Source organism: Poecilia reticulata, linkage group LG2 (assembly GCF_000633615.1).
Source record: "Poecilia reticulata strain Guanapo linkage group LG2, Guppy_female_1.0+MT, whole genome shotgun sequence".
NCBI lineage: Eukaryota > Metazoa > Chordata > Actinopteri > Cyprinodontiformes > Poeciliidae > Poecilia > Poecilia reticulata.
Genome location: NC_024332.1, coordinates 33,437,246 through 33,463,797, shown reverse-complemented (window position 1 = coordinate 33,463,797; position 26,552 = coordinate 33,437,246). Strand labels below are relative to the sequence as shown.

Sequence of the window (26,552 nt, the reverse complement as noted above, 5' to 3'; positions counted from 1 at the left end):
TGTTCATGGCTTACCGTCTCCCTGAGGCTGAAACAAGGCAAAACAGAGGTCTAGCTCTCTTTTCATCAAAATGAGAAAGAGAGGAGAACATGCTGCTCAAGTAAAGCAAACGTGTGTTAATCTTTATATAAATCACCAMATCGCTTCAAGAAAACAGCCTCGCCCAAACMATGKTTTTTTCTGAAGTCAGAGCAAATTGAAATCAACTAGAACTCTTGACAAAAAAGTCTGGCTGGTGACTTCAGTTTATCTTGTCRCCAAAGTTAGGAAGATGGCAATAAAGATAAATCTCCAAAGATCACTGAAGAAAATCTGCAGCTATCTAGGGGTTTTCATAACAACTGTCGAATGCAATCTGTATGTCCACAGTCTGTTTGGGTTTTGATGACTAAAAAGGCTTTTCTGTCTTTCCATCACAAATACTCATGGCGTTTTCTTAATTTTACTGRAACTTAATGTGGAACTGTGTTTTSATGAAATGAGACTAAAAGACTTATTAGTACTCAACAATAAGTTCCTTTTCCTCTCTCTCACAGATCTGCAAGAACAAAAATTTCTTGGAGTCCTAGTTTGGGAGGACCTGCAGCTATTTATGGACACATCATAACACGATGCGCTTAAAGGTTCAAATGTTCAATATCCTACACTGAGGTTGTGATACTGTAATAACAGCATGAATTAAGGTATTTTAAATGCTTATCGGAGGCAGCAGTAAGTTGGAGGGTAACCAACTTATCAAATAACCTCGGAGCCATTTTAATTATTTTTCCACACGTGTCTCAAAAACTCGTAGAATCGGGTTTCTGGCCAGAAATGCCTCCTAAGTGTCGTCAGTGAAAGATTAATTTTTATTTTCTTCTAATTAGGTACAATTTATCCCTCCTGCTGAAAGAGAAAGAGGCCAGTGAAGTAAATCTTCCTGCCAATACTGGTTGGTAATGAGTCTTTCACACAATATATAGTGATCTTCCAGATCATTCTCCGTTCTCCAGCTGTGAGTTATGGACCATCTATTGGCAGACTAAGTGGACCACCATTGTGAGACAGTTAGCCACTATGAACTACTGACCTGTACACCAAACAGGAAGACAGCAGGTTGGTGGAAAACCTTTTTATATTTTGTCATGTTTTAAGCACGAACCTGAGTTTATTTTTATTGGGATTTAATGTGATTTTAAGTGACTATCTGTTTGAAAACAGAAATCTGAAAGTGTGGCATGCATTTATATTCAGTCCCCCAGACTTAATATTTTCCAACCCCTGGTCCTCAATCTTGAAAAGCTTTTTATTTGTGATGCTCACTTTAAAACAGTGAAAGCTTACTGTCACATGTAGCACAGAGGCAAAAAAAAACAAAAAAAAAACATTTTCTTCCTGTTGCAAAGTTTAAACATAAGTTCACATTAATCTCAGCTAAATCCTGAGAGTATAAAACCAAGCTCTTTTTCTCCTTTCTTATTAGCTAAGCTGCAGTGGGAGGATAGTAGATCAAAAAGGGAAGGTGGTGTAATATCTAGACGGACTTCTTTTCCTGGTTCTGCTCTGCTTCCATCACCAACAGAGCAGCAATTAAAATGATCGAAGGAGCTGTGGTCTGCAAACACTAACAATCAGTCAAGAACCTCGCCTCAGGCCCCGTTACTGATCCGTTAGCAAAAGGTGAAANATTATTTTTCACACGTGTCTCAAAAACTCGTAGAATAGTGTTTCTGGCCAGAAATGTCTCCTAAGTGTCGTCAGTGAAAGATTAATTTTTATTTTCTTCTAATTAGGTAAAATTTATCCCTCCTGCTGAAAGAGAAAGAGGCCAGTGAAGTAAATCTTCCTGCCAATACTGGTTGGTAATGAGTCTTTCACACAATATATAGTGATCTTCCAGATCATTCTCCGTTCTCCAGCTGTGAGTTATGGACCATCTATTGGCAGACTAAGTGGACCACCATTGTGAGACAGTTAGCCACTATGAACTACTGACCTGTACACCAAACAGGAAGACAGCAGGTTRGTGGAAAACCTTTTTATATTTTGTCATGTTTTAAGCACGAACCTGAGTTTATTTTTATTGGGATTTAATGTGATTTTAAGTGACTATCTGTTTGAAAACAGAAATCTGAAAGTGTGGCATGCATTTATATTCAGTCCCCCAGACTTAATATTTTCCAACCCCTGGTCCTCAATCTTGAAAAGCTTTTTATTTGTGATGCTCACTTTAAAACAGTGAAAGCTTACTGTCACATGTAGCACAGAGGCAAAAAAAAACAAAAAAAAAACATTTTCTTCCTGTTGCAAAGTTTAAACATAAGTTCACATTAATCTCAGCTAAATCCTGAGAGTATAAAACCAAGCTCTTTTTCTCCTTTCTTATTAGCTAAGCTGCAGTGGGAGGATAGTAGATCAAAAAGGGAAGGTGGTGTAATATCTAGACGGACTTCTTTTCCTGGTTCTGCTCTGCTTCCATCACCAACAGAGCAGCAATTAAAATGATCGAAGGAGCTGTGGTCTGCAAACACTAACAATCAGTCAAGAACCTCGCCTCAGGCCCCGTTACTGATCCGTTAGCAAAAGGTGAAACGGTTTACAATTCAGCACTGCGCTTAATTCAGAATCAGTCAGCAAATCAATCTGCACAGGACAGGAGCAACCCCAGAAAACCTCCATGTTTCACTTTTGGATAGTTGCAACTTGCAAGCAGTGTACTTTGACAGATGAGACTGCCGAGATAACCTGACAGAGAGATCCCACTTTCCTGTACCAACACAACAAAACGTAACCCAGAATCAGAAATTGGTGCCGACAGGAAACAAGCAGACTGACAAGACTGTTCAGTGCTCATTATGGCCTCTGATAGACTTTGTTAATGAGTAATTCATCACTCTCTTTGGCAAGTGTAATCAGTTAAAGAAGGATTAAGTGAGAGGAAGAAAAAACAAGAATTCAGGCCAGGTGGTTCTAGTGATGCTTCAAGCAAAGGCAGTCATCAGACGTGACATATTGGCGGTGACACTAAACACCGCTAATTACTGCTAATGAGAGGCTTGGACTGATGTTGTTGTCACCAGCTGGGAACACTGCCTCCACCTACATCCAATTCTGCTTCTTTCCTCTCCGTTTTCTCTGCCAGAAAAGCTACAACAGGAAAAACACTCAAAGCCGCAAMGCCGGGGTGTTGCTCGGTTTTCGGCTGGAAATAAAAGAAGGAATTAAGTCACAGGTAATCATCGCCCCATGCTGTTCCCAGATAATGGAAATCATTTGTGTTTGAGGACATAAACGCTGAGCAAAGTGACCTTTTTTGTTTGTTTTCCTGAAAACCTATTAAAAATGTAATTAAAAAAGGCAGCTCAGCAAGGCTCCCCCATGGTGGACGAACAATTATCAGCTTCTGAACAAGTTTGTGCTAACAGGCAGCAGCTGCTGGCGCATTCGAAATGAAAACGCRACGAGATACGGGGGCCGCCGCAGAGTTCTGCTCTTTTGCATTCAGCATTACTTTGCTTTGCTGGAGAGAAGGAGGAAGTGAGCCAAGCTGAGGCGAGCACAGAAAGCAGCCGCATACAGTTTTCTCAGTGGGCGCCCTGGTTCTGTCTGATTCAGCAGCCAAAGTTGGTTTATTTTCACTGCTGGTGCATGACTGTCCTGCACAGGGAAGCTTAGAGTGGAAGCAGAGAGTGATGTAAAGGTGAGAAACTTTATCATGATTTTTTTTTTTCCTACAGTTGAATGAAGAATGTCTTGGGGGAAAAAAACAACAAAATAAAACAATCACAACCTTTGAAAATTTCCACATTCCCTGATGTCTCAGCCACAGACCTCAATAAATTTAATTGGGAGGTTATGTGACAGACCAGTGCAATATCTGTGCTTTTAAAAAAAATTTGACTTTTTTTTTTTTTTTACTAACTGCCTTTAAATAAATTTGCATTCAATAGTATTGAATAGTTTAAAGTCGGGTAGGGTTATAAAACAAAATTCTGAGCTTTGAACATTTTCAAAAGCGCTGTTTGATAAACTGTCTAAAAATGGGAAGGTTATGCCAGAACTGCAAATCTACCAAGGAACCAACAGGCTGACTTTAGTTCTGGAGGTCCACAGCTCCGCTGGGAGAATTTGTATATCAAACACACATATTTTATGTCAAAAATCTGGCCATTGCTAAAAAAAAAAGCCAAAAAAAACTTAGTTTAAAAAGTTTATCACAAGCCAGGGACACCAGAAAATTTCAAGAAGGTGTTTTTGATTGGATGAGAACACTTTGTAACTTTTGTGTCCCTAATTCAAAACACTCTAGATATTAGCTAAGACTACAAATAAGGATGGCAGCATCATGCTGTGGGAATTATTTTCTTCAGCAGTGACAGGAAAGCAGGTCAGCAGGTAGAACTACTGACAGACAGGGCAATACTGGAAAAAAACCTGCTAAAATCTGCAAAYGGCAWGAGACTGATGGRGATTCATCTTCCAGCAGRAAAATGACCCCTAAACAATCAGAGTTACAATGAAATGATTGACATCAAAGCATAGTGTGATACTTCAGATTTGGATCCAATTGAGAATTCATGGAMAAATGTGAAAATGTACAGATATTCCCATTCCAACCWGACACAAAGAAGGTTTTACTAAGTGAAAGAAAACTTTACTGTGTCAAAGAAAGGGCACGCACTTCTGTCCCTAGATATAATTTTGAAAATCACGCACATCATTCATCTTTCACTTCACAATTACAGCAGCCTATGCATTAGTTTGTATTGATCTATGACAAAAAACAAATACATTGAAGTTTCTATTTTTAGTGTGACAAAATGTAGAAATGTTCAAGGGGTATGAATATCTTTGGAAGGCAGTGTGGTTGGATAAAATAAATCCGCTCTCTACAATTGTTTTACTGCCAGAGGGGAGGAGGAAGTCTAAGTGTTCACAGACAGATAAACACTGGGTTGGCTTTGCCGAGCCTCCTGAATGCTTTCTGCAGATTGCAATAAACACTGGAAGGGATTCATCATATTTCTGTCACATCTAATATTTCAAAATCGCGTGGCTCATTCTGAAGAGAAGGTGGGGGCATCTGAAATCCCACGATTACACAGCAAAAAAGATTACAATGTGACTTGTGCGGTTGCATGCTGTAAGCCCCTGCGTGGCTGCTGCAAAGGAGATGGTGATTGTGTTTTACACTGATCTGAGGATTTTCAGGGCAGCTGGAGTGAGATGGGGATAAATTGGGGACAGCACAAAGAGACGGACACGCTGTCAGGGGTCGGGTTTATGCTATGGGGGACTGGCTCAGAAGCTTCAGGCTGAGAGAGGTTCAAACRGAGAGACAGGGTGTTGGCGGTAGAAGAATGCTGCCAAATTTCACCTCTCAAAGTCACATGTTAAATTTTAAGCTGGAAACATCCATAGTAAAAAAGGAAATTAATGAGTACAGCAGGTTCTCTGCTTTATGCCTGAAAGAAACCCTTTGGTACGATCAAAATGTACTTTTTAGTTAGTGATGATTTCCAACATATAAAGTACCACAATAGCTCTCCATTTCTCTTTTCTGTGGAAAAGAAGCATGCATAAAATTAATAACAGTGTGCAACAATTTATTATAATTGCTCAAGATAATTTAACCACTTGCCGCCTGAATTTATTTTCAAATATAAAAATGTACTGGTTTTATTTTTTCTGTCATTATAGCACATATGATAAATATAAATTTAACTAGCTGTGATGCCAATTAGCAACACTCAGCAAAATTTTGGCATGATAACAGATTTTTCTGTCTGCATTGTACAGTTTTCTGTGCAATACATTCTAGTCCTAACCAGCTTACGCCTAGGATGTTGTTTTCTGACTGACCGAAAAATGACAGCCAAGTAGTTCCACTACAGTTCCAGGTATGAGTACAATATGCATTAGCAGGCAATTTGGATGCATTAACATATGAAATAGTTTGAGTAGATTCCAGGTAAATAAATGTTATCACTCAATTCTGTTACTTTCACATTTATCAGAGAGGCACAGGACAGCATGAGAAACTTCATTCAGCCAGCTGACCATTCGTGTGCAGAAATAGGGAGGAAAGGCAGAGTACTGAACTACTCTATGCTTTACACAGCCAGCGCAAACTCTGTTCACTCCTGCACTGCCTCTAGCATTTCCTTCAAAGGACGTTTAACCAAAATAACCCGAATTCACCTCAGTGCTGAAAAATAAACTAAACCCACCAGAGGAATCACTTCTTTTTTTAACATTGGTATCACTGTGCGACCCTACATGACCCATACCTTTTATCAGCTTCAACTTCTGCATAAGTGCTATTTTTAGCCATGAAATAAACACTGGCTGGTCTGCTGAGTGTTCAAAGCATTATGTTGGGTCAAAATACACGCTAAACCATGTTGCTAGCAGCTGAGATTTAATCAGCTTTTAAATKATTGTATATTACCTAAATCCAATCAGTTATTCGTCATACATCACAAAATCTAAATGAAGGTTTTGAAACACTTGATGTGACACGGGCTTTAAAAGGAAATCAGCAGACATGGCCTTTAAAAAGCAGAAACGAAAGTGATGATTCAGATGTGTGACAGAGTCATCAGACTGCATCCAGAAAAACAGATGAGACAGAAACAGAAAAACAGAATCAGAATCTGGAGCATAAAAATCCCTTTCTGCTAATGAGTCTGAGTTCACACAACAAACTCTGTTTTCAAGAGTTTTTTTTATTGAAGGGTTTGAATCTGTTGAAGCGTAAATTAAGTTCTACATCATGAATAATACAGGGAGTATTTATAATAGATGTAGAAATGTTGTTAAATATAAAATAGAAGTTGCTCTGAGGACATGCTCTTAGTACAATGATAAACTTTCACAAAAAAACTTTATTGCAGCATTACTTAATCATGTAATCTGCCTTAGGTACACAACATATCCAGGAATATTTTGCAACCACAGATGCTAAAATGTGATTATTCTGATTGGTTACTGACTTAATAATGCATAGTGGTTGTTAACAGTAAAAACAACATTGAAACACAGTTTTCTTGTACGTTTGAGGGTGTTGAAAGATATACTTGTTTATAAGTAACTTAACTGGACTCTATAGTTTTGTTCCATGAACTCCAACCTGAAACCAGTGCAAAGTCACAAAAGTAAAGTACCTGGCCGACAGACAGCACCTAGCAATATCTTACCAATATAAGACTGAAGACTGTTGAAATCTTGATCTATAGATTTTATGCMGGGCAAAAATTGGAAATAATMAACAATTGTCTGTTAAAAAGAACATCATGTAYCACTGAAAAAATKTAACTMAAATTTTTGACCATTACTGTGTCTTGAAATTACARGGGTGATGAAGCTTATGCATGTACATCTCAATGAATCTCAATGAATAATAACATCGGAAGGTTAATTTATGTCAGCAAATTAATTCTCTCCAATCACAACTTTAAATAATTAATGATTTAGAGTTGTGAGGACTAAATTAGCTGTATAATTTCCTGCTACAGAACTGCTCTGACTTTGGACCCAATAAAGAGCAGCAGACCAACACCAGCAGATGAAAGGACTCCCCAGTTCATCACTGACTGTAGAAACTTCACACTTTTTTTTAGGACCTTGATTTCCAAATTAAATGCAACGGTCACTCTAATCTGAAAAGACTTCCAACAGTCTATCACGTTTTCTTTTTAACCCAGGTTTGACACTTACAACATTGCTACTGGTTCAGTTGTGACTTAACTCAACCAATGCAACAGTTATAGCCCATGTCAGCAATAAATCTGAGTGACGTTGCTCTTGAAGCACTGCCACAGTCTAGACCGAGTAAATCTCTCCAAAACCATTGAAAGGGTGTTGCTTTAAGATCCTCTCAAAACTGCAGCTGTTAATGTTGCTTGTAGATGACCTTCGATTACACTTTTTCCTSCCACTCAACTTTCCATTAAAGTCTTGTTTTTTTAGCAATGACCTTTTGTGGCTTATGATTCTTCATGAACGTGTCAGTAGCCCCGTTCAGCTCATCGTTTTGTTTCGTGACCTGCATGTTCTTTAAACTTCAATATGTAACCACAGATGGTTTGGTGGGGGTGAGGGGGTTGTTTGTTTTTTTACTGAAGAGACAAATACTGTATCTTGAAATATTTCTAAGAACACGACAGTCACAGTAAAGGTTGAACTATACAGGGCAGCCAGTTATGCGTGATGTGCAATGGACACGTAATTAATTCCAGTTGTCACCCAATCTAAAACCTAAAATTAAAATTGTTGTTGGTTGATATTACCGTGTAATCAAAAGCAGAACTAGTTCATGTTCATATTCATGCTTTTACTTTATCTCATYTCGACTACTGCAACAGCCATTTTATTACTCCTGCAGAAAAATCCCATGATTTTCACATATGAAAGATGTTGATCGTCTCCAGTCAGGTCAGTGCACTGCTGCTAGGCTTTTAACCAATACACAAAAGACACTTTTAATCTCTCTACATTGGCTGCCAGTACATTAATCATTTTATAATTTCAGTATTTACTTTTAGAGCCCTTGTGGTCAAGTCTCAGCCAAATTCAGACCTGCTAGAACCCTACAGCACTTCCAGTGGTCTGAGATCTTCCAGATAAAGGATTTTAATAGTTCCTCGAACACATTTTAAGAGCAGAGGGAGGCTCAAGACTTATGTATTCAGTCTGGTTTTTAACTAGTTTATGCTTGTATTCTGTTTTATTAATCTGTTTATGCTTTTGTCTTATGCAGTTTTAATGGGGGTTTTTTCCTATAGTAAAGTACCTTGTGGTTTTCCAACCTGTAAAAGTGCCTACATAAATAAAATGTACTTTACTTTCTAATGCATCTGTGTAACATATTAAATAAATTGATATATGTATTTTTTCAATGATCTACTTGAATTTATTCAGATTTTCCTATATAATGATCAGCCTTATYATAAGTATTGGTGCCTCATAGATTGAATAAAACTGAAAAAGTAATAATACAAGCAACTAAAAAGGAATATAAAATTGATTTATAATCTATAAACTATGTATTTTTCTCACAGTAATGRTTACAATCATTTTAACAGACACATGAAATTTCTGTCCAGTCTAAAATCTATCAGTTGAAATTGTACCCATTAGTTAGCTGTTAAAAGGCACTGAGATTTGAGCCTGACTTTTGATTGATTAAAGTTCTTCATGAATTTACTGAGTAACACTTCTATTGCCACTTTATTTAGTTTTCAAATACATTTTTCTTTATCTTTTTAAAATGTCATCTCTTTAAGAAAGCGTCCAGCCTCTCTGCCTTTTGAACATTGTAAACAAACCGAGCATTTTTTATTTATTTTTTTGTCATCATAGACGTTGAGTTTACATTCTTGTTGGTCATTAAAGCATGCAAACACAAACTTACAGTGACACCAGCCCAAGTGGCAGCACCAGTGCAGCTTGAAGCACTTCCCGTGGCTGTGCGTCGCGCAGATGGAGAGTCCATCACACGGCAGGAAGTCTGGTCTCCCCGCGCAGCTCTTGGCCAGAGCCTGCGCCTCGTCCAACTTCTCACTCTTCGGACACTTATGAGCTCCCGAGGCGGCCATGCCAACATTTCCCGGATCCAATTTTGTTTTCAAAACGCACGCACGATCTGTTGGGAGTAAAACTAAAACCGATCCGAGAGGTTTTTCACGGTCCACGCAGCCCAGGAAGGTTTGTGGATAGGGGGGGGGATAGGTGCTGCTGGGTCTTCTGAATCCAGATCAGCTCGGTCAGTGCTCACACAAAGGGTGGCAACGCGTTCTGTGGAAGTACAAACGACGGGGCAATGTCACATTCGAAGCCTCCCGTGATCGTGATCCACGCATCTCCCCATCTCTCGTGCCGTGGCGTGGCGTCGGGGAAGCTCCTCAGCTGTGCGCGCTGCTTTGGTGACGCGCATCCGAACTTCATCACAGAAACGGGAGGAGCCCCACGAACACAAAGCCAGCTGCTGTGCGCACTTCAAACGCCACAACCAAGAGCTTTCATCAGCCCCTCACAGCAACTTCAAAGATCTAGGCTTGAAGATGAAATTCGTCGTCTCCATCAAACCTTAAAGAACTGGACTTTAAAAGTGTCGATTTGTTCAGGATGTATTTTAATTGGCCGTAATTAAAAGCCACAGAGCATTCGTTAAAAGAAAACAGGCTACGTGGGTGGAATCGTGCAACCAATCAAATAAAGGATGCAGAAAATGGTTAATAGTGATGAAAATAGCGGCATTGTAAAGCAAAAGATTCCAGCTGATCTCCAGCCGCTAGGGGGCAACCCTAACATCTGCTCAGGACTGGACGTCAGATTGAGATTTACCTGGAATGAGCCATTGATTTATGTTAAAGCAGTTTAAAGCTGCTGGTCTCCCTCTGTTCCTGCTGAAGCTGACCCAGCAGAAAGCAGGAGATACAAACCGCAAAAAGGAAACAAGAAATGAGCTTCTCTTGACCAAATAAAAACATCAAGCAAGATGGAAAGAAACACTATTATTCTGAAAAGTATATATATTGTGCGCATGCTTTTATTCAAGACTTTGGTCATAATTCACATGTTGAAAAATACATTACAAGTCATAATTCAAGAGAAGAGGTACATCGATGAGACTTTTCTCACATCTTGTCAGATTACAATCACAAACTTCCATGTTTTTCTGGGGGATTTTAATAGAATAAACCAACACAAAGAAGTGCACAAATATAAGGTGACATTGAAGTTACACATCAGTTTCTTTGTACCAGGAAATTGGTAAGAAGAGGCAATCTTACCAGATGAGACCAACATTAGCTAACTCTGCACTTCACCCTTAACACAACATCCATCAGTTAAACATGGTAGTGGCAGCATCATGTTGAGGGAAGAAGTCTAGCTCAGCAGGGTCGAGGAACCGCCTGGCAATAGTTGATGAGAAGTCAAACATCCCGCAACGGACTTCAAACTGGAAAGGAGGTTCAGTTTCCAGAAGTATTCACACCAAACTTTTCAGATGTTTATAAAAATGTCTACTTCAACGCATTTTTATGCATGACTTCATTTTGGTTTATTCCAATTAAATCCCTCTAATATTGGGGAGGGAGAGTAGAAAAAAGGCACTTTATTTCAAACTTTGGGATTTTGTAGGAATCTCTTGTATTGAACAATGAATTAGTCTTGTACACCTTCAGTCGTTTAGTGTTAAAGTATATTACTGCATTAGACTTTTATTTTTCCACTATCAACTTATTTTTCCTTTGTACTTTCTCCTACTATAGTTTGGTTACCTTTGTGATTAAATATTTCCTTTGGTTTATTCCTGTCATTTCTAAGTGCAAATAGAAACACTTCTAACCAGAATGTGAAATCACAGTCAGCTGATATTACTGCTGTTCTGTATGAGGTTTGACAAGTCTGCAGGATTAATGTTGTCAAATATGTCATTCATGCATCACCCTGTTCAATCCATCCAGTGTAATGAACAGTGCGGTTTCAACACAGTGTTTCATTAGGCCCCATTTGCAGATGTGCAACAGTCTGTATTTATAGAAACAGCAATATGTTCAATAGATTGTGGAAGAGAATGATAAAAAAAACTTTTTTTTTCCATTACAGCCTCTGATTTAGAGACTCATAATAACTTAAAGCTCCACCAAACCACAGAGGAGGTTCTTCTCTCCGCCAGCCGTCCACTAAAACGATTTTTCCCTATTTCTGCCGAGGCTGCAGCTATAACTTTAACAACCTCAACAATTTACTCCCATTACTGTCACCTTGCATTTAAATGACTGGTGATCCGCATCTAAAAACACCCTGCTGGAAAAACCACTGGGAATTTCACAGACTCAATTATGTTTTTATTTCATTTGGCTTTGCACATTTCTTATTCGCTTAATGTTTTGTTGTTTTTAGAAGTGCAATCAGTTCTGCATTCAGAATATGCAATTTTAACTCTACTTTTTCCCCAAACGGTGCTTCAGGTTATTAAATTAAAGCGTAGCACCGACAAAGCTCAGATTCTGATACTTCAAGCTGGATGCCAACTGATGTAGACAAAAATATCTTGCAAGGTGAGAATTTTTATTGCTATGGTTTGTGCATCTTTGGTCCACTATATGCATAATAAAGCAATTTATTTCCACAGTATAAGTGTAGTGACACACACGTTTGCATAGACTATTTGCTTTTCTTTCTCAAAATTATCAGAAAACATCTTGAAGATACCAAAGACTTTTTGAAAATTATTCTGTGGACTGACAAGGTAAAAGTGGAAATTATTTGGCAGGCGTTTGACTCATTACATCTCACAACAAAATACTGAATTTCAGAAAAAGTTACAACTCTAATTTAAAACCTGGAAAGCAAATGTCCCGCCGATTTGTGCTGTTAAAATTAAGCCCATTTGGTAACATGGTGCAAGACAATGTTACCAAGCACGTCTGAAGGTTTTGCAGTGGTCTAGTCAAAGTCTGGATCTAATTCTGACTGAGATGAAATGGTATGGTCTTAAACAGGCAGTTCAACATGAACTCTTTAGCAGGCCATTTCTTTTTCACATAGGGTCAGGTTAATTGGAGTTGTTTGGTATGGTTGATATTAAAATGTGATTTATGTTTGAAAGATTTAAGTGTGACAAATCTGTTACACTTCATTTCTGTAGGTTCTTCAACTTTTATTTGAATAAATTAAACCCTCTAAACGATTGTTACGTTTGCATTGATAAATACAAAGCAAACAGATGATGAGAGTGATTTAATGCATCGCATTAAAGCTACATGCGAGTGCAAAGTAAATATACATTAATTTGGTTAATTAGCAATGTAATTAGAAAAGTCTGCTGTCACACTGGAGGTGAGCTGAAGTTTAAAGCTGGCTGCGGGGTTTCTGGATGACCTCCCTCCATTTGTGGATCGCTGGGTTGCCGCTGGCTGCCAGCTTCCGGAGCAAGCTGCAGGGCTGCAGACCTGGAACATCAGGGTGGATCTGCTGGTAGTGCTCCAGCCTCTCCACAACCTTGTCTAGACCCACCTGGCCAGCGTAGAACATGGGACCCCCGCGGTGCCGGGGCCAGCCATACCCGAGCACATAGATGACGTCGATGTCTTCCGGTCCTGCGGCGATCCCGTCCTGGAGGATCTGGAAGCCCTCGTTGATCAGCGCGTAGAGGCAGCGCTCCAGCACCTCCTGGTGGTCGATGCGACGTGCCACCAGGCCGTGCTGGGCTCGGTACTCCTCCAGAAACCCGTGTAGCCAAGGGTCAGGTTTGGCCACACGGCCACCGGGTTTGTCGTACTGATACCACCCTCTGCCTGTTTTCTGACCAAACCTTCCGTGCTCACACAGCAGGTCTCCCAGAGGGCTGTACCTGCTGCCGCCTCGGATTCTAGCGGACTTTCCCGTAGAGGCGGGTGAAACTAAACCATCCGCCTTCCTGACCTTCCAGCCAACGTCCAGGCCAGAGAGGTCGGACACTTTGAACACACCCATGGCAAACCCGAACTCTTCCAGCACCTGGTCCACCTGCTCAGGTGTGGCTCCCTCTTCCAACAGGAAGAACGCTTGTTCCAAGTACGGCTTCAGCATTCGGTTTCCTACAAATCCCCGACAGTTTCCAACTGCGACACTCACTTTTCCCATCATCTTCCCCATCTGCATGGCGGTGGCCACGACTTCGGGGGACGAGCGCGGCCCGTAGACCACCTCCAGCAGCTGCATGACGTGAGCTGGCGCAAAAAAGTGCATCCCGACCACCAGTTCTGGACTCTGGGTTTGAGAAGCCAGCTCGTCTACGTCGAGCCCAGAGGTGTTTGTGCACAGGAGCGCGCCTGGTTTGCATATGGCCGACAGCTGCTGGAAGACGGTTTTCTTCAGAGCCATGTCCTCAAACACGGCTTCAATGACTAGGTCAACATCTGCCACAGCCTGGACGCTGCAGCTGTACTTGATTTTATCGTGTGCCAGGGGCACCCCTCGTCTCTTGGCCCCCCTCTCCAACATGCCAGACACCGCCTGCTTTGCCTCTGACAGCTGTTTCTCCTGGGTCTCCACGGCAACCACAGAGAACCCTGCCCGGGCCAGGGACACAGTTATACCTCGACCCATGGTGCCAAGCCCTTAGAGGACAGAAATCATACGTTTAAACACAGTAAATATTTCATCCACAAATCAATTCTATAAAAATGTAAACAGTTTAATTAAATCAAGCAGTGTGAAGATTTCTTCTAAATAGGCCGCTGAGTCGAACATCCAAATTGTCTGGAATCCAAGCCTCCATGCAGAGAGCAGCTACTCCACTCACTAAACCGGGAATATCAGCCTAATTTCCCTAGATGGGATGGGATAGATGGAAAAATGAATGGACAAGTCTTAAAATACATGTACATCTAAATAAATTGATTATTGTGAATATGTTTAATTTTTTTCTCACATTTCAGAACTCATTAAATAGATTCAATGCACATAGGTTAAATATTTCAATCATTTATTTCATGGAATTTTGATGTCTAAAAGTCAAAATTCTATATCTTGGAAAATTAGATTATTGTAGAAAAAAAAAGTTATAGCACGTTAGTGGATGGAAAATCTGTGACATAAAAATGTCCACCAGCAGCAGGGATAACCGCAGCCTTCAGAGCGTTGTCAAGAAAAATCCTTTCGAGAATTTGAGGGAGCTTTCTGAAGTGGACCGTGCCATGTTATCTGCTGGTGTCGGTCCACTGTGTTTTCTGAAGTCCACAGTTAATTCAGCCATCTACCAGGAAATTCTAGAGCATGTTGACAAGCTGTGTGGAGATATTGATTTTATTTTCCAGCTGAACTCCAATGACCATAATGTTCCTGTCATTGATTGGCCAGCAAACTCCCCTGACCTGAACCTCATAGGAAATATATGTTATGTTGTCATGAGRAACCAACAAGGAAGATGACTGAATGCAGCCATCAAAGCAACCTGGGCGTCCATTAGCTGCAGGTCGCCTCCATGCCCTCCGCAAAATGAGCCCCAACCAAGTATTTAGAGGATAGAAATTGACATACTTTGACATTTTTGTTTAAAAAAATGTCATGTATATATATATATTTATCGATCATACATAATATATTAATTTTCTGAGATATTAAGTTTTGGGTTTGTAAGCCATATTTATCAAGTTGCATGAAATAAAGGTTAGAAATGTTTCACTCTTGAGTGTTATCAGTCAATAAAGAATATGAAATTTTTGCTTTCTGAAATGAGCGGAATTTTTTTTAAACAATATTCAATTTTGATAACATGCACTTGCACAAAGATTTTTCCATGCTTATCCAGACGTGTCATCTACTTAAATCCAACTTCATATTTTACCAGACTGCTCAGGTACCTTGTTCTCACCCTCTAAATTAAAATGACAGCATAATGCAGGGAGAAACGCACATTCTCTGATATCATCTTTCACATATTAAATGGTTTTCCAGAGCTTGCAATTTTAATGCACAAGCTGCTGAGCTGCGCATATCCAAACTGGGGTGCATCCAATCCTCCCTGCAGGGAATAGCGAGTCCATTTACCAAACTCGGATGAACTGTTAATGAGGGCTTAGTTTCCATAGGCAACAGGACTTTGGAGATGCCACACAGATAGCCTGATGAGTCAGTGTGCCTGTGCTAATTGAAAGCTGAGTACAAATTAGAAGCCTAGAGCTCTTACCGATGACAGCTGCTTTAYGCACAGGCCTGGGCTTGCTGGTGTCCCAGCGGGCTCCGTTGGCTGTGCTCCACCTGCTGACGGCTCTCTGGGCGAAGAAGTAGTACTGCAGAGCGCGGGCCTGACCTGAGGTGAAGAGTAGGGAAAACAGTTCCCGCTCTCGCTCCATTCCCTTAGCGTAGGGCAGAGTGACGGCAGCGTGAACTGCTTGGACACAAGTGCCCGGTGCTATGGCTCCGCGGGCGCTCCGCCGCACCTGCTGCATCGCCCTTTCAAAGATCGCATCCAAATCGGGGGGACGTGGACACGGATAGGTGCTGATGCGGCGCGCATCCAAAGATTTACCTGGAAGAGAAGCAAWGAGGAAGTCTCTTYAAGGAATTTACAGCGAGTGGAAAGCAGGAAGTARTGAAAACACACTTATAAAATGTAGCTTTTGGTCAGACTATAACGACACAAAGACACACACGTAATAATAATAGTCGTTAATTCATACTCTAACTGTAATCAAAACAAAATAAAATAAAAATGACTTGTAACTGTCACATAGATTGATAAGGTGAAGGCTGACGTTATTCAGTCTAAATCTGCCTGMCATTGCAAATAAACCATTTCCACTCTTCATAGTTATAGTATAGCAAATATTAGCATTGTACACAAAATCAACAACTAAGTCAAGACAAGAAAAAAAATCWGAAAAATGAAAAGGTAAGTAAATCAACATCACAAAGGTTTCAATCAGACTTCAAAAATGCAAGTGCCTTTATAGCTTTCAACTACTCCGCTTTAATTCCCTTTTAAACTATTATGGTATTACTATGATTAAAATGTTCTGGCAAACTGTTCCACCCCGAGATGCACAGAGATGCACATACCACAGTGCATTTATAGTATACATATATTATATTTATACTTGATTGTTCAAGTTAAAAACAATTTGAAACAATTTCTGAATATCTTTAGGGAGCATATGATTGTATAAATTATTGCATGAATCTAGTTTATGGTCATATTCATAGGCATAATTTTAATTTCAAGCTAAAAAGTGCTTCCCCTTTTCAAGCAGTGCTTCTCACTTCTCCACTCTGTTGGAATTTTCAACCAGCACTCAGGAAGTGTGGATATAATTCATTTTTCAGGCACATTCATCCACTCAGTCAGCTTCTGAGAGCAGGCTGATCTGACGGGCCGCTTCCAGATAATCGCAGGGACTCTGGCTGAACGCTGCAGCTCTGAGYGAAACAAAAAAAGCAAAAGGTTCACTTCCAACAAAATTCTGTAATTCTTGGGATTTCGAGCAAAAGGAAAACCCTACAGTGGCTTCCAAAATATCCAGACACGTTCACCTTGACATTTTTGTCATGGTAAAAAAAAACTAAAAAATCAGCTCACAGTAGTGGATAATTATGAACTGGAAGAGAAATTATTTAAGGTCTTCAATTTTTTTTATAAGTAAAAATGTTGAAAGAGTGACATGTAATTTAGTACACTCCTCACGGGTCAATGGCTTTGCAATTCATTGTATAAGAGATTGTTTACAAGAGAAGATTTAATGTTTAATCCAACAACCTCACAGCACAAGCCTTCCTACATGCTGAAATTTTAAAGAACGAGAAAGAAAAAGATGGCCGCTCTGCCAAAACCTTGTTAGCGGCATCTTAATTCCCAATCCTGACTCCTCTGATGTGATTACAAGAGACAGCAGTCAGAAACCTTCACAGCTCCACTGAATTACTCTCACATGAGGGTCTGGGTCGGAAACTGGGTCACTGAGGTGAAGCTTAAAGCGACAGCGAGAATATCTGACTTATCTTAACCACTTTCGCCGATAGGAGACACATTTCTCAAAAGAAGGATATTAAAAATAGAGAAATGGGGACGAAGGTCATCCATGATAAAGAATTTATTCTCGGTAAACAATCGCACATCGGTGAGGTGGTATGTGGAAGTGCGATGCCGTTTCAGTGTGATTTACAAGGCATTATTGCGGCAGTTAATCTGTAAATGGTTGAGCTGTGGATTTGCAGCCGATGGGAAGCCTGGCTGCCCCCCCGACAGATGTAGAGGGCAGATGTTGCAACCGCTGGGTTAAAAAAAAGTTAATCTCATCACCAGTGAGAGACTCAGATCTGTTCCTGGCCACGCCTGCATTAAATTAAATGCACAAAGTTATTTTTTTTTTTTTTGTAAGCAAATGTGGACTTGTGTGGTGTTTATGCGGAGAGGCGTGACCTTAATGCATTTTGCATCCTGGGCTCAAACTTTTCATGCTTTTTCAAAAAATATGCTTCCACAAACTAAGGTTACTTTTCTAATACTACATGTCTTTTACTTGATCTTATTCAGGCATTTGAACTTTACAAACACAAATGCCTTGGTCGCAGGGTTCCTGCACAAACRCCACTTTTTCAGACTTTAATCTCCAGAGTTCTCAGTCCTTTTCAGATCACAGTTAACCTAAAAACAGAAGTTCATTGAGAATTCATTGCAAATATTTCTACAGACGTCAGGATTTAATTATGGTACTTGGAAAAAAATTGGGTGAGTGAGTGGGTGAGTGAGGAAAAGAGAAAGAAAACAGACAGATGGGCGGATATTTTTCCATACTCATCCAGACCTGTTGAATAGTTTTCCAGACTGGCAGCAACYCTGTTCTCATGGTAACAAGGTGCAAAGAGGAGACAATAACTCTTCCTGACATTATCTTTTATTATATTATGATGTATTAAATGTGTTTTTCAGACCCAAAAGTTGGCATTTTCTACAGACAAAAGAGCATAGCTGTAGGCCCAATACTGACACCCAAACAGACTTCCTGCTGATTTGAACGCCTCCAAAAAAAGATGTCAGGGTTCAGAAACCTACAAACATCAGCTGCAGATGACATATCCGACACAGAGTGACGTGAAGCCTCCAGTGCAGTCATACAAACATCGATTCATGTTTGCTTCACACAGAAAAACAAAAGCTGCTCCATAAAGCGAGACCCTGCTGGGGCTAAATACACCTCCCTCCTGTGTGTGCTCCCAACACACACAACCAGCAGAGTGGGCGGTGTGTGTGTTCAGTTCACACTTTACGTGRAAGAACACGAGCTCAAACAGAAGCAGCAGACACGATGCTTTGCTCCCTTCTTACTTCTTCATGTTAAATATGAATCCACAGGTTATTTTCTTCTTTTTAACTTAACAGACAGACACGAAGCAGAAACTGTTAGCCGAGACCCCCACAGTTTAAAACAACATTACTTTCTGCARCAGACGAGGAGGCACAAAGCGTTTTCATTTTTCATTTGAGCCGAGAACACTGGCTTTTCTTTTCACTTTTATCCCCATTCAGCCAAAAGAGAATGACCTATTCTTCAGTCAGACTGGGAGATTGCTCCTCCAGCTCTCCAGGGATGTGGCACACTTCAGGAATCCACTCAGTGTGTAAAATGAGTCAGATTCACGTGCATGCGGGAATCCTCGTACCACTAATCGACTGGAGAGGGCCTCGATATTAATATTCTAGGGAAGTTTGTCCCTTTTCGCCTTCCTGAATAATACAGCAAAAGCAGTGAAGACATCAGAGCCCATCTGACAGCGCCATGAAACATTTATGGACCGTGTTGGTGGAGGATCTGGCTGCCGTGTCTTCTGCTTGCTTTGCCTTCCAAGGGCTTCGCGTCGACACGTCTTGATGTCGGCCTGGCCTGAAATAACCGCTCCAATAGAAGTTTCTCCTCCTTCTACCGAGTTAATATTTAATGCAGGGAAGAAAGTTTCTATCACTCCATTAAATACCTCCAGAAGCATTTATCTTGCGGCTTACCTGCCACACTTTGAGCAAACTTGACTGCTGCATCCACAGCGTTGAGATCCGTCACCTCATCAACGATTCCTAGCTGCCGAGCCTCAGCTGCAGTCACGTGGCGGCCTGTGGGACACACAGAAAAGGCCTCTATACATTATGTAGAACGTGACATATTAAAGTCAGTGAGCGTCAAATTTATATGTAAAGGGCACCTTGTTACTGGGTAGCTTATTATACTGGATACAAAAGTCAATACACCACTGCTAAAGTGACTTTTTACGATGTAAAAAAAAATGAGAATGAGAAATGATTTCACAACTTTCCTATATTTAAATGTGATTTATTATCTCAGCAATAGTATTAACACCCTTAAGAGTCTGCCAGCCTCCCACACTTTGGCGATATCTGTCCACTCTGCTTTGCCAAAAGCTTCTAATTCTATTTGATCGTGAAGACGTCTCTGGTCCAAAGCTCTTTTCAGATATCCAGGCAGACTTTCTGACACATTTAGTTCTGGACTCTGGTTAGACCAGCTGAAGAACTTCAAATTCATCAATTTTGTTGATTTTAAATGCCTGCTTTGCTGAGAAAAATATAAATAAATAAATAAAAACTTCATCTGAAGTTTTAGAGCCAAACCCGGAAGATTTTGGTGAAAAACTTCACCCAGCTTTGACAAAAACTCCAGTTCTATTTAAAAAAGGTAACTCCAGAGCATCATACTGCCACCACCATGTTTCACTGGTGTTATATTGTATTGTTTTCATGCCATCCAAAGTGATGCTAATTATAAACACATTCTTCCAGAAGGTTTCAATTTGTATTTAAAGGATCCTAATGTCATGAAAATCTTAGCTGGAGAGCTAAGCTTTATTCCAAATGAATTACATTCACACGTAATGTTGTTTGTGCCCCAAAAGAACAAATTTTGAAATCAGATTAAAAGGTGTGTAAAACAATGTGTTTTTCTATTGGTGTTCACACAATGCAACCAGGTTACTGCAGCTTCATTTCCCCCATCTCACAGATTTGTTTGATTTCACTTAAAAAATTACACTTAAGGTGGAAAAAGTTTTGGAAAATATTTATCTTGATCTTTTATGAATCAGAAAAAAACCGACATTTTAGCTAAGTGTCRGACTCATTGAGATAATTCTATACAAGTAGAAAGTAGGAGACAASCTGTACAAYCTACCATATGCTGCCACCTGCTGGCCAACGGAGTAAGATGCATTTAGCAACTTAAATGACTTTCTGCATTAATAAAATGATGTCTGATAATCTGAAAAATCAAGCCACTCTAGAGCCTTTACTCTTACTGCAGGAGATAGTAACCTGCTGGAGCCTGTTGAGCAGCAAAATCTTCCAGAAACTTTGAGTTGCTGTTTAGAGGAAAACCTTACTTCCAGCACAAATATACAKCTGTGACTGGTTAACTTAATAGAGCACTTTAGGTTGGGTCAAAGTTGGACTTTTCCGCTTTATTAAGAATTGGAAAATTCTTAATAAATAATAAAAATCCTTAAATCAGATTTCATAATTTGCATGAACTCTGGTTATTAAATTTACCAAATTAAGAGTCCCTGTTTGTTTTTTGTTTTTTTTTCTTTGAGAGAAAACTTTGTTTTCTAATGAACACACAGAACTTTTGAAATCTTTTGTAGCTTTTTACAGCATAGAGACRTGTCAAGGTCATGATGATGGCTATTTCTCCACGAGGAAAACAAATTTTTGKCCAAACTTTATAACCCAGATTTTTCAAAGAATTTCTTTAGACATTTGGCTGTTTGTTATCTTGTTCTAGAATTTCATAGAGACAATCAATTGAACTGCTGGAAAATAAGAYACTAAAACATTTTCATAGCAACAGGAGCATCTATATGATAAGTTTTTCATGAATCTACCTGTGATGATGAGGTCCAAGGCAGCTGGGACTCCAGTGAGCCTCGGCAGACGCTGMGTTCCTCCTGCGCCTGGCAGCAGACCCAAAGCCACCTCTGGAAATCCCAGTCTGGCCTGAATCAAATTATTCATGAAGTACAATGTGTTCGTGAGCCTAGTCTCACAATGCAGATGTTTGACAAAAGCAGGATTTGCTTCCTATTTGTTAAACTGCATCAAACTGAAAATAAACTTTGTTTTCACCTTGCTAGTTGCTTCATCAACAACAAAATACAAGTCCGTCCGTGCAAAAATGTGGATCATCTTGTTTTTTATTTTTGYTTTTTTTWMMRKTYMAWWAAWWMYKSMWKTTWAARSYWAAAWKKWRSMMYKKTTTKSMRKYCMWKKTTKKTWMMMYTWAWKKTWAAMYWMMAMMARWKRMYTTKKKWTWRRRSYTTWAAARKWAARSMRRAMYYYTTWWYMRSYTTTWAAARKYYKRWTKRWKSMWYYYMARGKTTKGRAAWKKKGKTTTTTTTTAGAGGATTTCATGTAAAAATGGGGTAAATATTAATGTACGCCACAATTTTGGGATTTTTTTTCTGAAGTGTGAACTAACCTTAGAGTGGGCRATACGATAGTGACAAGAGAGCGCCAACTCGAGGCCTCCGCCTAAAGCGATCCCCTCTATGGCTGCCACCACCGGTTTGGATGCTGCCTCGATCAGATGGACCATTGGCACCAGAGGAGGCCCGGTCATCTTGGCCCCGAACTCTCTGATGTCTGCTCCTGTTGTACAAAACCATGATGACAAACCTGTAACACGAGCTGCACATGATTTTATTGTCCTAAAAAAAATAAATAAACTGGAACAGAACATTTAAAGAACTTTTTTTACTTTATGAAACAAGGTGAATCCTGAATTATTTAGAAGTGCATTATCACTGACATGGAGCAAAGGACTCTCTGTACCTCCACAAAATTTTCCATTCTGGCCACAGATTACCACAGACTTCACCTCTGGCTCACTGAGCGCTCTGTGCATCATGTCAACAATGCCTTGCCTCACCGCTGCACTGCAGAAACAAACATAAACAGCAGATTTACAACATTGTTGGCTTTAAGCTACTCCCAACTGAGCTTCCAGAACACTGGAGTGTTTTTTGCTGAACACCTCCTGCCTACTATTGCTACGAATTCTGTTCCAGGCAAAAAGTGTTCATGTTACAAACACAACCTATAGTTTGCTCCATCAAGATTTTATTAGAGAGACGAGTAGGACATTTTGGAAACCATGCAGTGGAAGGAAAAGGATATATGGTTTTCACAATTTTTTTGACAAATAAAATCTAATACGTGTTGAATCCATATATCTTTATCCCCTCAGTTACTTTGACACCCTTAAGTAAAATATTGCACAACCAATTGCCTTTGAAAACTACATAATTAAAAGGCCGCTGCCTCAATTAGTACTTTTAATAATCACCTTCAGTGAAGCGAAGAATATCTCCACAGCTTGGAAAAAGAATGACACAGTATGATATTGTCACCCCCGATTTCTAGCATGKGGGGTGTGGTACCATGTTACTTTGAGTTTTGATCTCATCTGACCAGAGCAATAATTTGCTAAGTCTCCTTCAGGAGCTTGTAGGAAACACCAAATGTGTATTATTACTCATTTCTCCTCTAAACTCCTCCTGAGTTACCATGGGGCCCTCGGCTGCTATTCTGATTAATGATTCGTTGCCAGGCCAGTTAGTTGAGGTGGACGGCCATGTTGTGCCACTTGTTTTTTTTTCTTCCATGTTCACATCATAGATTAAGTTATGTAATCTGAGATGTTTAAGTCTTGAGAYACTGTTACRCTTGGGAACTGGATGCACTGGACTRCATTCAGAGTCATCAGAGTAAAGGGGTTTAAATACAAATGTATGCCAAGTTTTATATTTTCAAACAGAAGCATCCGCTCCATAATGAGTTGACTTCAAAATANCATTCAGAGTCATCAGAGTAAAGGGGTTTAAATACAAATGTATGCCAAGTTTTATATTTTCAAACAGAAGCATCCGCTCCATAATGAGTTGACTTCAAAATARCAGGGAAATGAAGGCCATAACATATCCTGGACCAGTCAAACCAGAACGACTTTAAGATTTAAGATSTTTGTAGAATGTTAAYAGGGTGTCACTGAAGTTTTGCTCTCATCCAGTAAATTATTAATAACGGTGATTCATTGTGAGCACTCAGTGTATCTAAGGGAACAATCTGGTGGGCAGAGCACAACATGAGTTAAAGTTGGAGTTCAACCTCTTTAATTAGATAAGGGAGCAAAACAAAAGCTAAATTTGCTGCCTTTGTATTGCAAAGGCAGCACAAGTACATTACTTTTACTTCTGCACACAAGAACATAAATCCACATGTGTACACAAGTAATGTGTGTACAAGCACAAAATATTTATAGCGACAGAATAATTATAATTGGTGTCTTAACGTTTTGATGTATGAATGAACAATTCAATTAAAGTAGTTCTACTAAATCTAAGTATATCATAATATTCTTAAATCATTAAAATTGTAAAATAGTTTAACAAGTTCCTCACTTTTGTTGGCAAAAAAAAAACATGATGGTTTCTAAAACAAATAAGTTCAAAGCTAGGGATTACTTTCTAAATCTACAAGTAATCATTTTAGATTCTGTTTATTTGTGTAGATGCATAATTATCTACATTAATTAGTTAATTTAAAAGAAATGAACATAAGTTATATGAGGCCAGTACAGTAAGAGCATTGCGCAATCTGACTTTGCTGGATCAGAGATTCCTAGAGAGATCGACAACTGTCCTAAAAATAATCCTCCACAATGTAGAATGATGTAAGATTTGATTGGAAATGTTTTGGAAATTACCTTATAACTCTTCACTGCTATCGTTTCCCATTTTGCAGCTGTTTTAGACAAAACTCCCGCTTTTAAAGAGATGGTCTTTAAAACTCATGACAATTAATCGAGTGCCTTACCTGGCAGGTATWGCTGCTTTCACGGAAGGAGCAAATGTATCCCACACGGCTCTGTCTATTTTGTTGTTTTCTTAAAGAAATGACGGTGTGTGTTCTTGAGTTGCATTCAGATTATTGTCAGAGTGTGAGCTTTTTATCCCATACTAGCAAGTTTTATACTAAACGTACGTGCGAAGCACTTTTAAATTAATCCAAATTGCTATTTGGATTAATTTCTCAGTTGGTCAAACGTATTACTTACTCTTTCTTGTTTATGCTCGCAAAATGTATTTGGACATAATCATATTTTCAAASCAAATTAGGAATGCACAATAAGTCATGTATTTACTTTGAAGGACAGACTAAATTTGTTTGGAAGAAGTAAAGTTCTGCCGTTGATTGTTTCTCACCTCAGTGCATTGACGGGAGGATTCTGCAGAGTTATCATGCCAACAGAGCCTGAAACTCGACTGTATAAAGCCATGGTGTCCAACAAATATTTCGAGTTGTTGTTGCACTTCTTTTCCTGTTCTCCAAATGAACTTTGAAATCGTTAGCGAGACACATGGAAGCCCTTATCGGCGACGCTGAAGTTAGTGTCTGAKTCGAAGTGTCTTGTTAAAGGGTTGTTTCACTCGTTTTCTGAATTTAAAATACTTGCGCAGCTAAAACATGCACTTATCAGTGAACTCTTAAGATACATAAAAAAAATAAAATAAATAATAATAATAATAATAATAATAATAATAATAATAATAATAATAGTAGTAGTAGTAGAAGGAGGAAGTCCAAACCATCTCCTCGTTGGATCATAATGGGGAATGATCATTTCCACAACATATCTCTGTCTGGCTTTTTAACCATACGTCCAGACAGAGATTTAAGGAGGGGCAGCAAAAGCAAATGAGGGATATAAGCAGCTTTTGGCAACAGCTGCATTTAATGGAAATTGAGCTGTTAGCAGACTGTCATGAGACTTTCACACGTCTTCACTCAGAGGCAGAAGAAGTCTGCAGAGAACAAAAAGAATTAGAACATCTGTAATAATATTCGTTTGCCAGATTAATCTGTTCTCCAGACACCAGNTAGTAGTAGTAGTAGAAGGAGGAAGTCCAAACCATCTCCTCGTTGGATCATAATGGGGAATGATCATTTCCACAACATATCTCTGTCTGGCTTTTTAACCATACGTCCAGACAGAGATTTAAGGAGGGGCAGCAAAAGCAAATGAGGGATATAAGCAGCTTTTGGCAACAGCTGCATTTAATGGAAATTGAGCTGTTAGCAGACTGTCATGAGACTTTCACACGTCTTCACTCAGAGGCAGAAGAAGTCTGCAGAGAACAAAAAGAATTAGAACATCTGTAATAATATTCGTTTGCCAGATTAATCTGTTCTCCAGACACCAGRAAAAAAAAAGACATATTGCATAAGTATAGTGTTCCAGGGACACAACCTTGTACTAACTGTGAAGTATGGAGGTGGAAGTGTCATGGTGTTGACTTAATGTAGTATGATCCAGTCATCTCGCCATAACAGAATTCATCATGAATGACCCATGTCTCAGAGGGTGTTTGAAGAAAATGTGTGGCAATCTGTGGAAACAGTTGAGCTGAAGATGAAGAGGAGTAGAGCAAAATTTCCTCAGACCAGTGTCAGAGACCGGTAGATAGCTGAAGAAGGAACTCACTGTAGCGACAGGACCAAAATATAGCTGGGTCTGGCGAGTTCTTCTCTCAGATAATCTCAAAATTTTTTGTTAATTTACTTTTTCAGTGATTAATTTAATTTTCCTTAAAAAGGAAGAATTATTATTTTTAATTTCATTTTGAGGGCTATAAAACGAGCTTAGAAATTGATATGCAAATTTTTCTTCATTTCTTTTATTTGTGGGGTCTATTGTGTCTGTCTTTCTTACAAACACATATTTCCACAGATCAAAATGCATTTTAATAATATGTATTCAATGCAGCATAATTCACGTCATATTTGAACGGTCATATTTAAATTATGAACTAGAGTTTAACAAAGACAGTCCGGAGATGCCTACTGCAGTTAAACGCTTTCAATCACCGACTCTGATCCTAACTTCAGCGTTGCCCTTTATTTCTGCTTTTGTCCCTCAACGGTTCCAGCTGTACACTGCTGCCCCCATCTGGAGCGGAGCGTAATTAACATCTCCATTTATTTCCACTCTTCAGGTTGATCTTATTTTGGGAAATCA

At 39.4% G+C, this 26,552-nt stretch overlaps 2 protein-coding genes across 2 annotated transcripts in view; both read right to left on the bottom strand.

Annotated features, from left to right (window-relative positions):
* Positions 1-11,944, bottom strand: part of zgc:162707 (UPF0524 protein C3orf70 homolog B) — a 30,069-nt gene extending 18,125 nt beyond the window's left edge. The window contains exon 1 of the mRNA XM_008403950.2: positions 9,395-11,944. Coding sequence (XP_008402172.1) covers positions 9,395-9,578 — 184 coding nt within the window. The 5' untranslated portion in view covers positions 9,579-11,944. The remainder of the gene's footprint in view (positions 1-9,394) is intronic.
* A 95-nt stretch (positions 11,945-12,039) lies between these two features.
* ehhadh (enoyl-CoA, hydratase/3-hydroxyacyl CoA dehydrogenase) lies at positions 12,040-24,926 on the bottom strand. Its single transcript, XM_008403951.2, has 7 exons — positions 24,739-24,926; positions 22,307-22,410; positions 21,954-22,123; positions 21,361-21,472; positions 19,475-19,579; positions 15,665-16,006; positions 12,040-14,093 (listed from the first exon to the last, which is right to left on the bottom strand). Exons 1-7 carry the CDS (start codon positions 24,810-24,812, stop codon positions 12,844-12,846), a joined length of 2,157 nt encoding a protein of 718 aa, XP_008402173.1. The 5' UTR covers positions 24,813-24,926; the 3' UTR covers positions 12,040-12,843.
* Between the last annotated feature and the right edge of the window lie 1,626 nt (positions 24,927-26,552).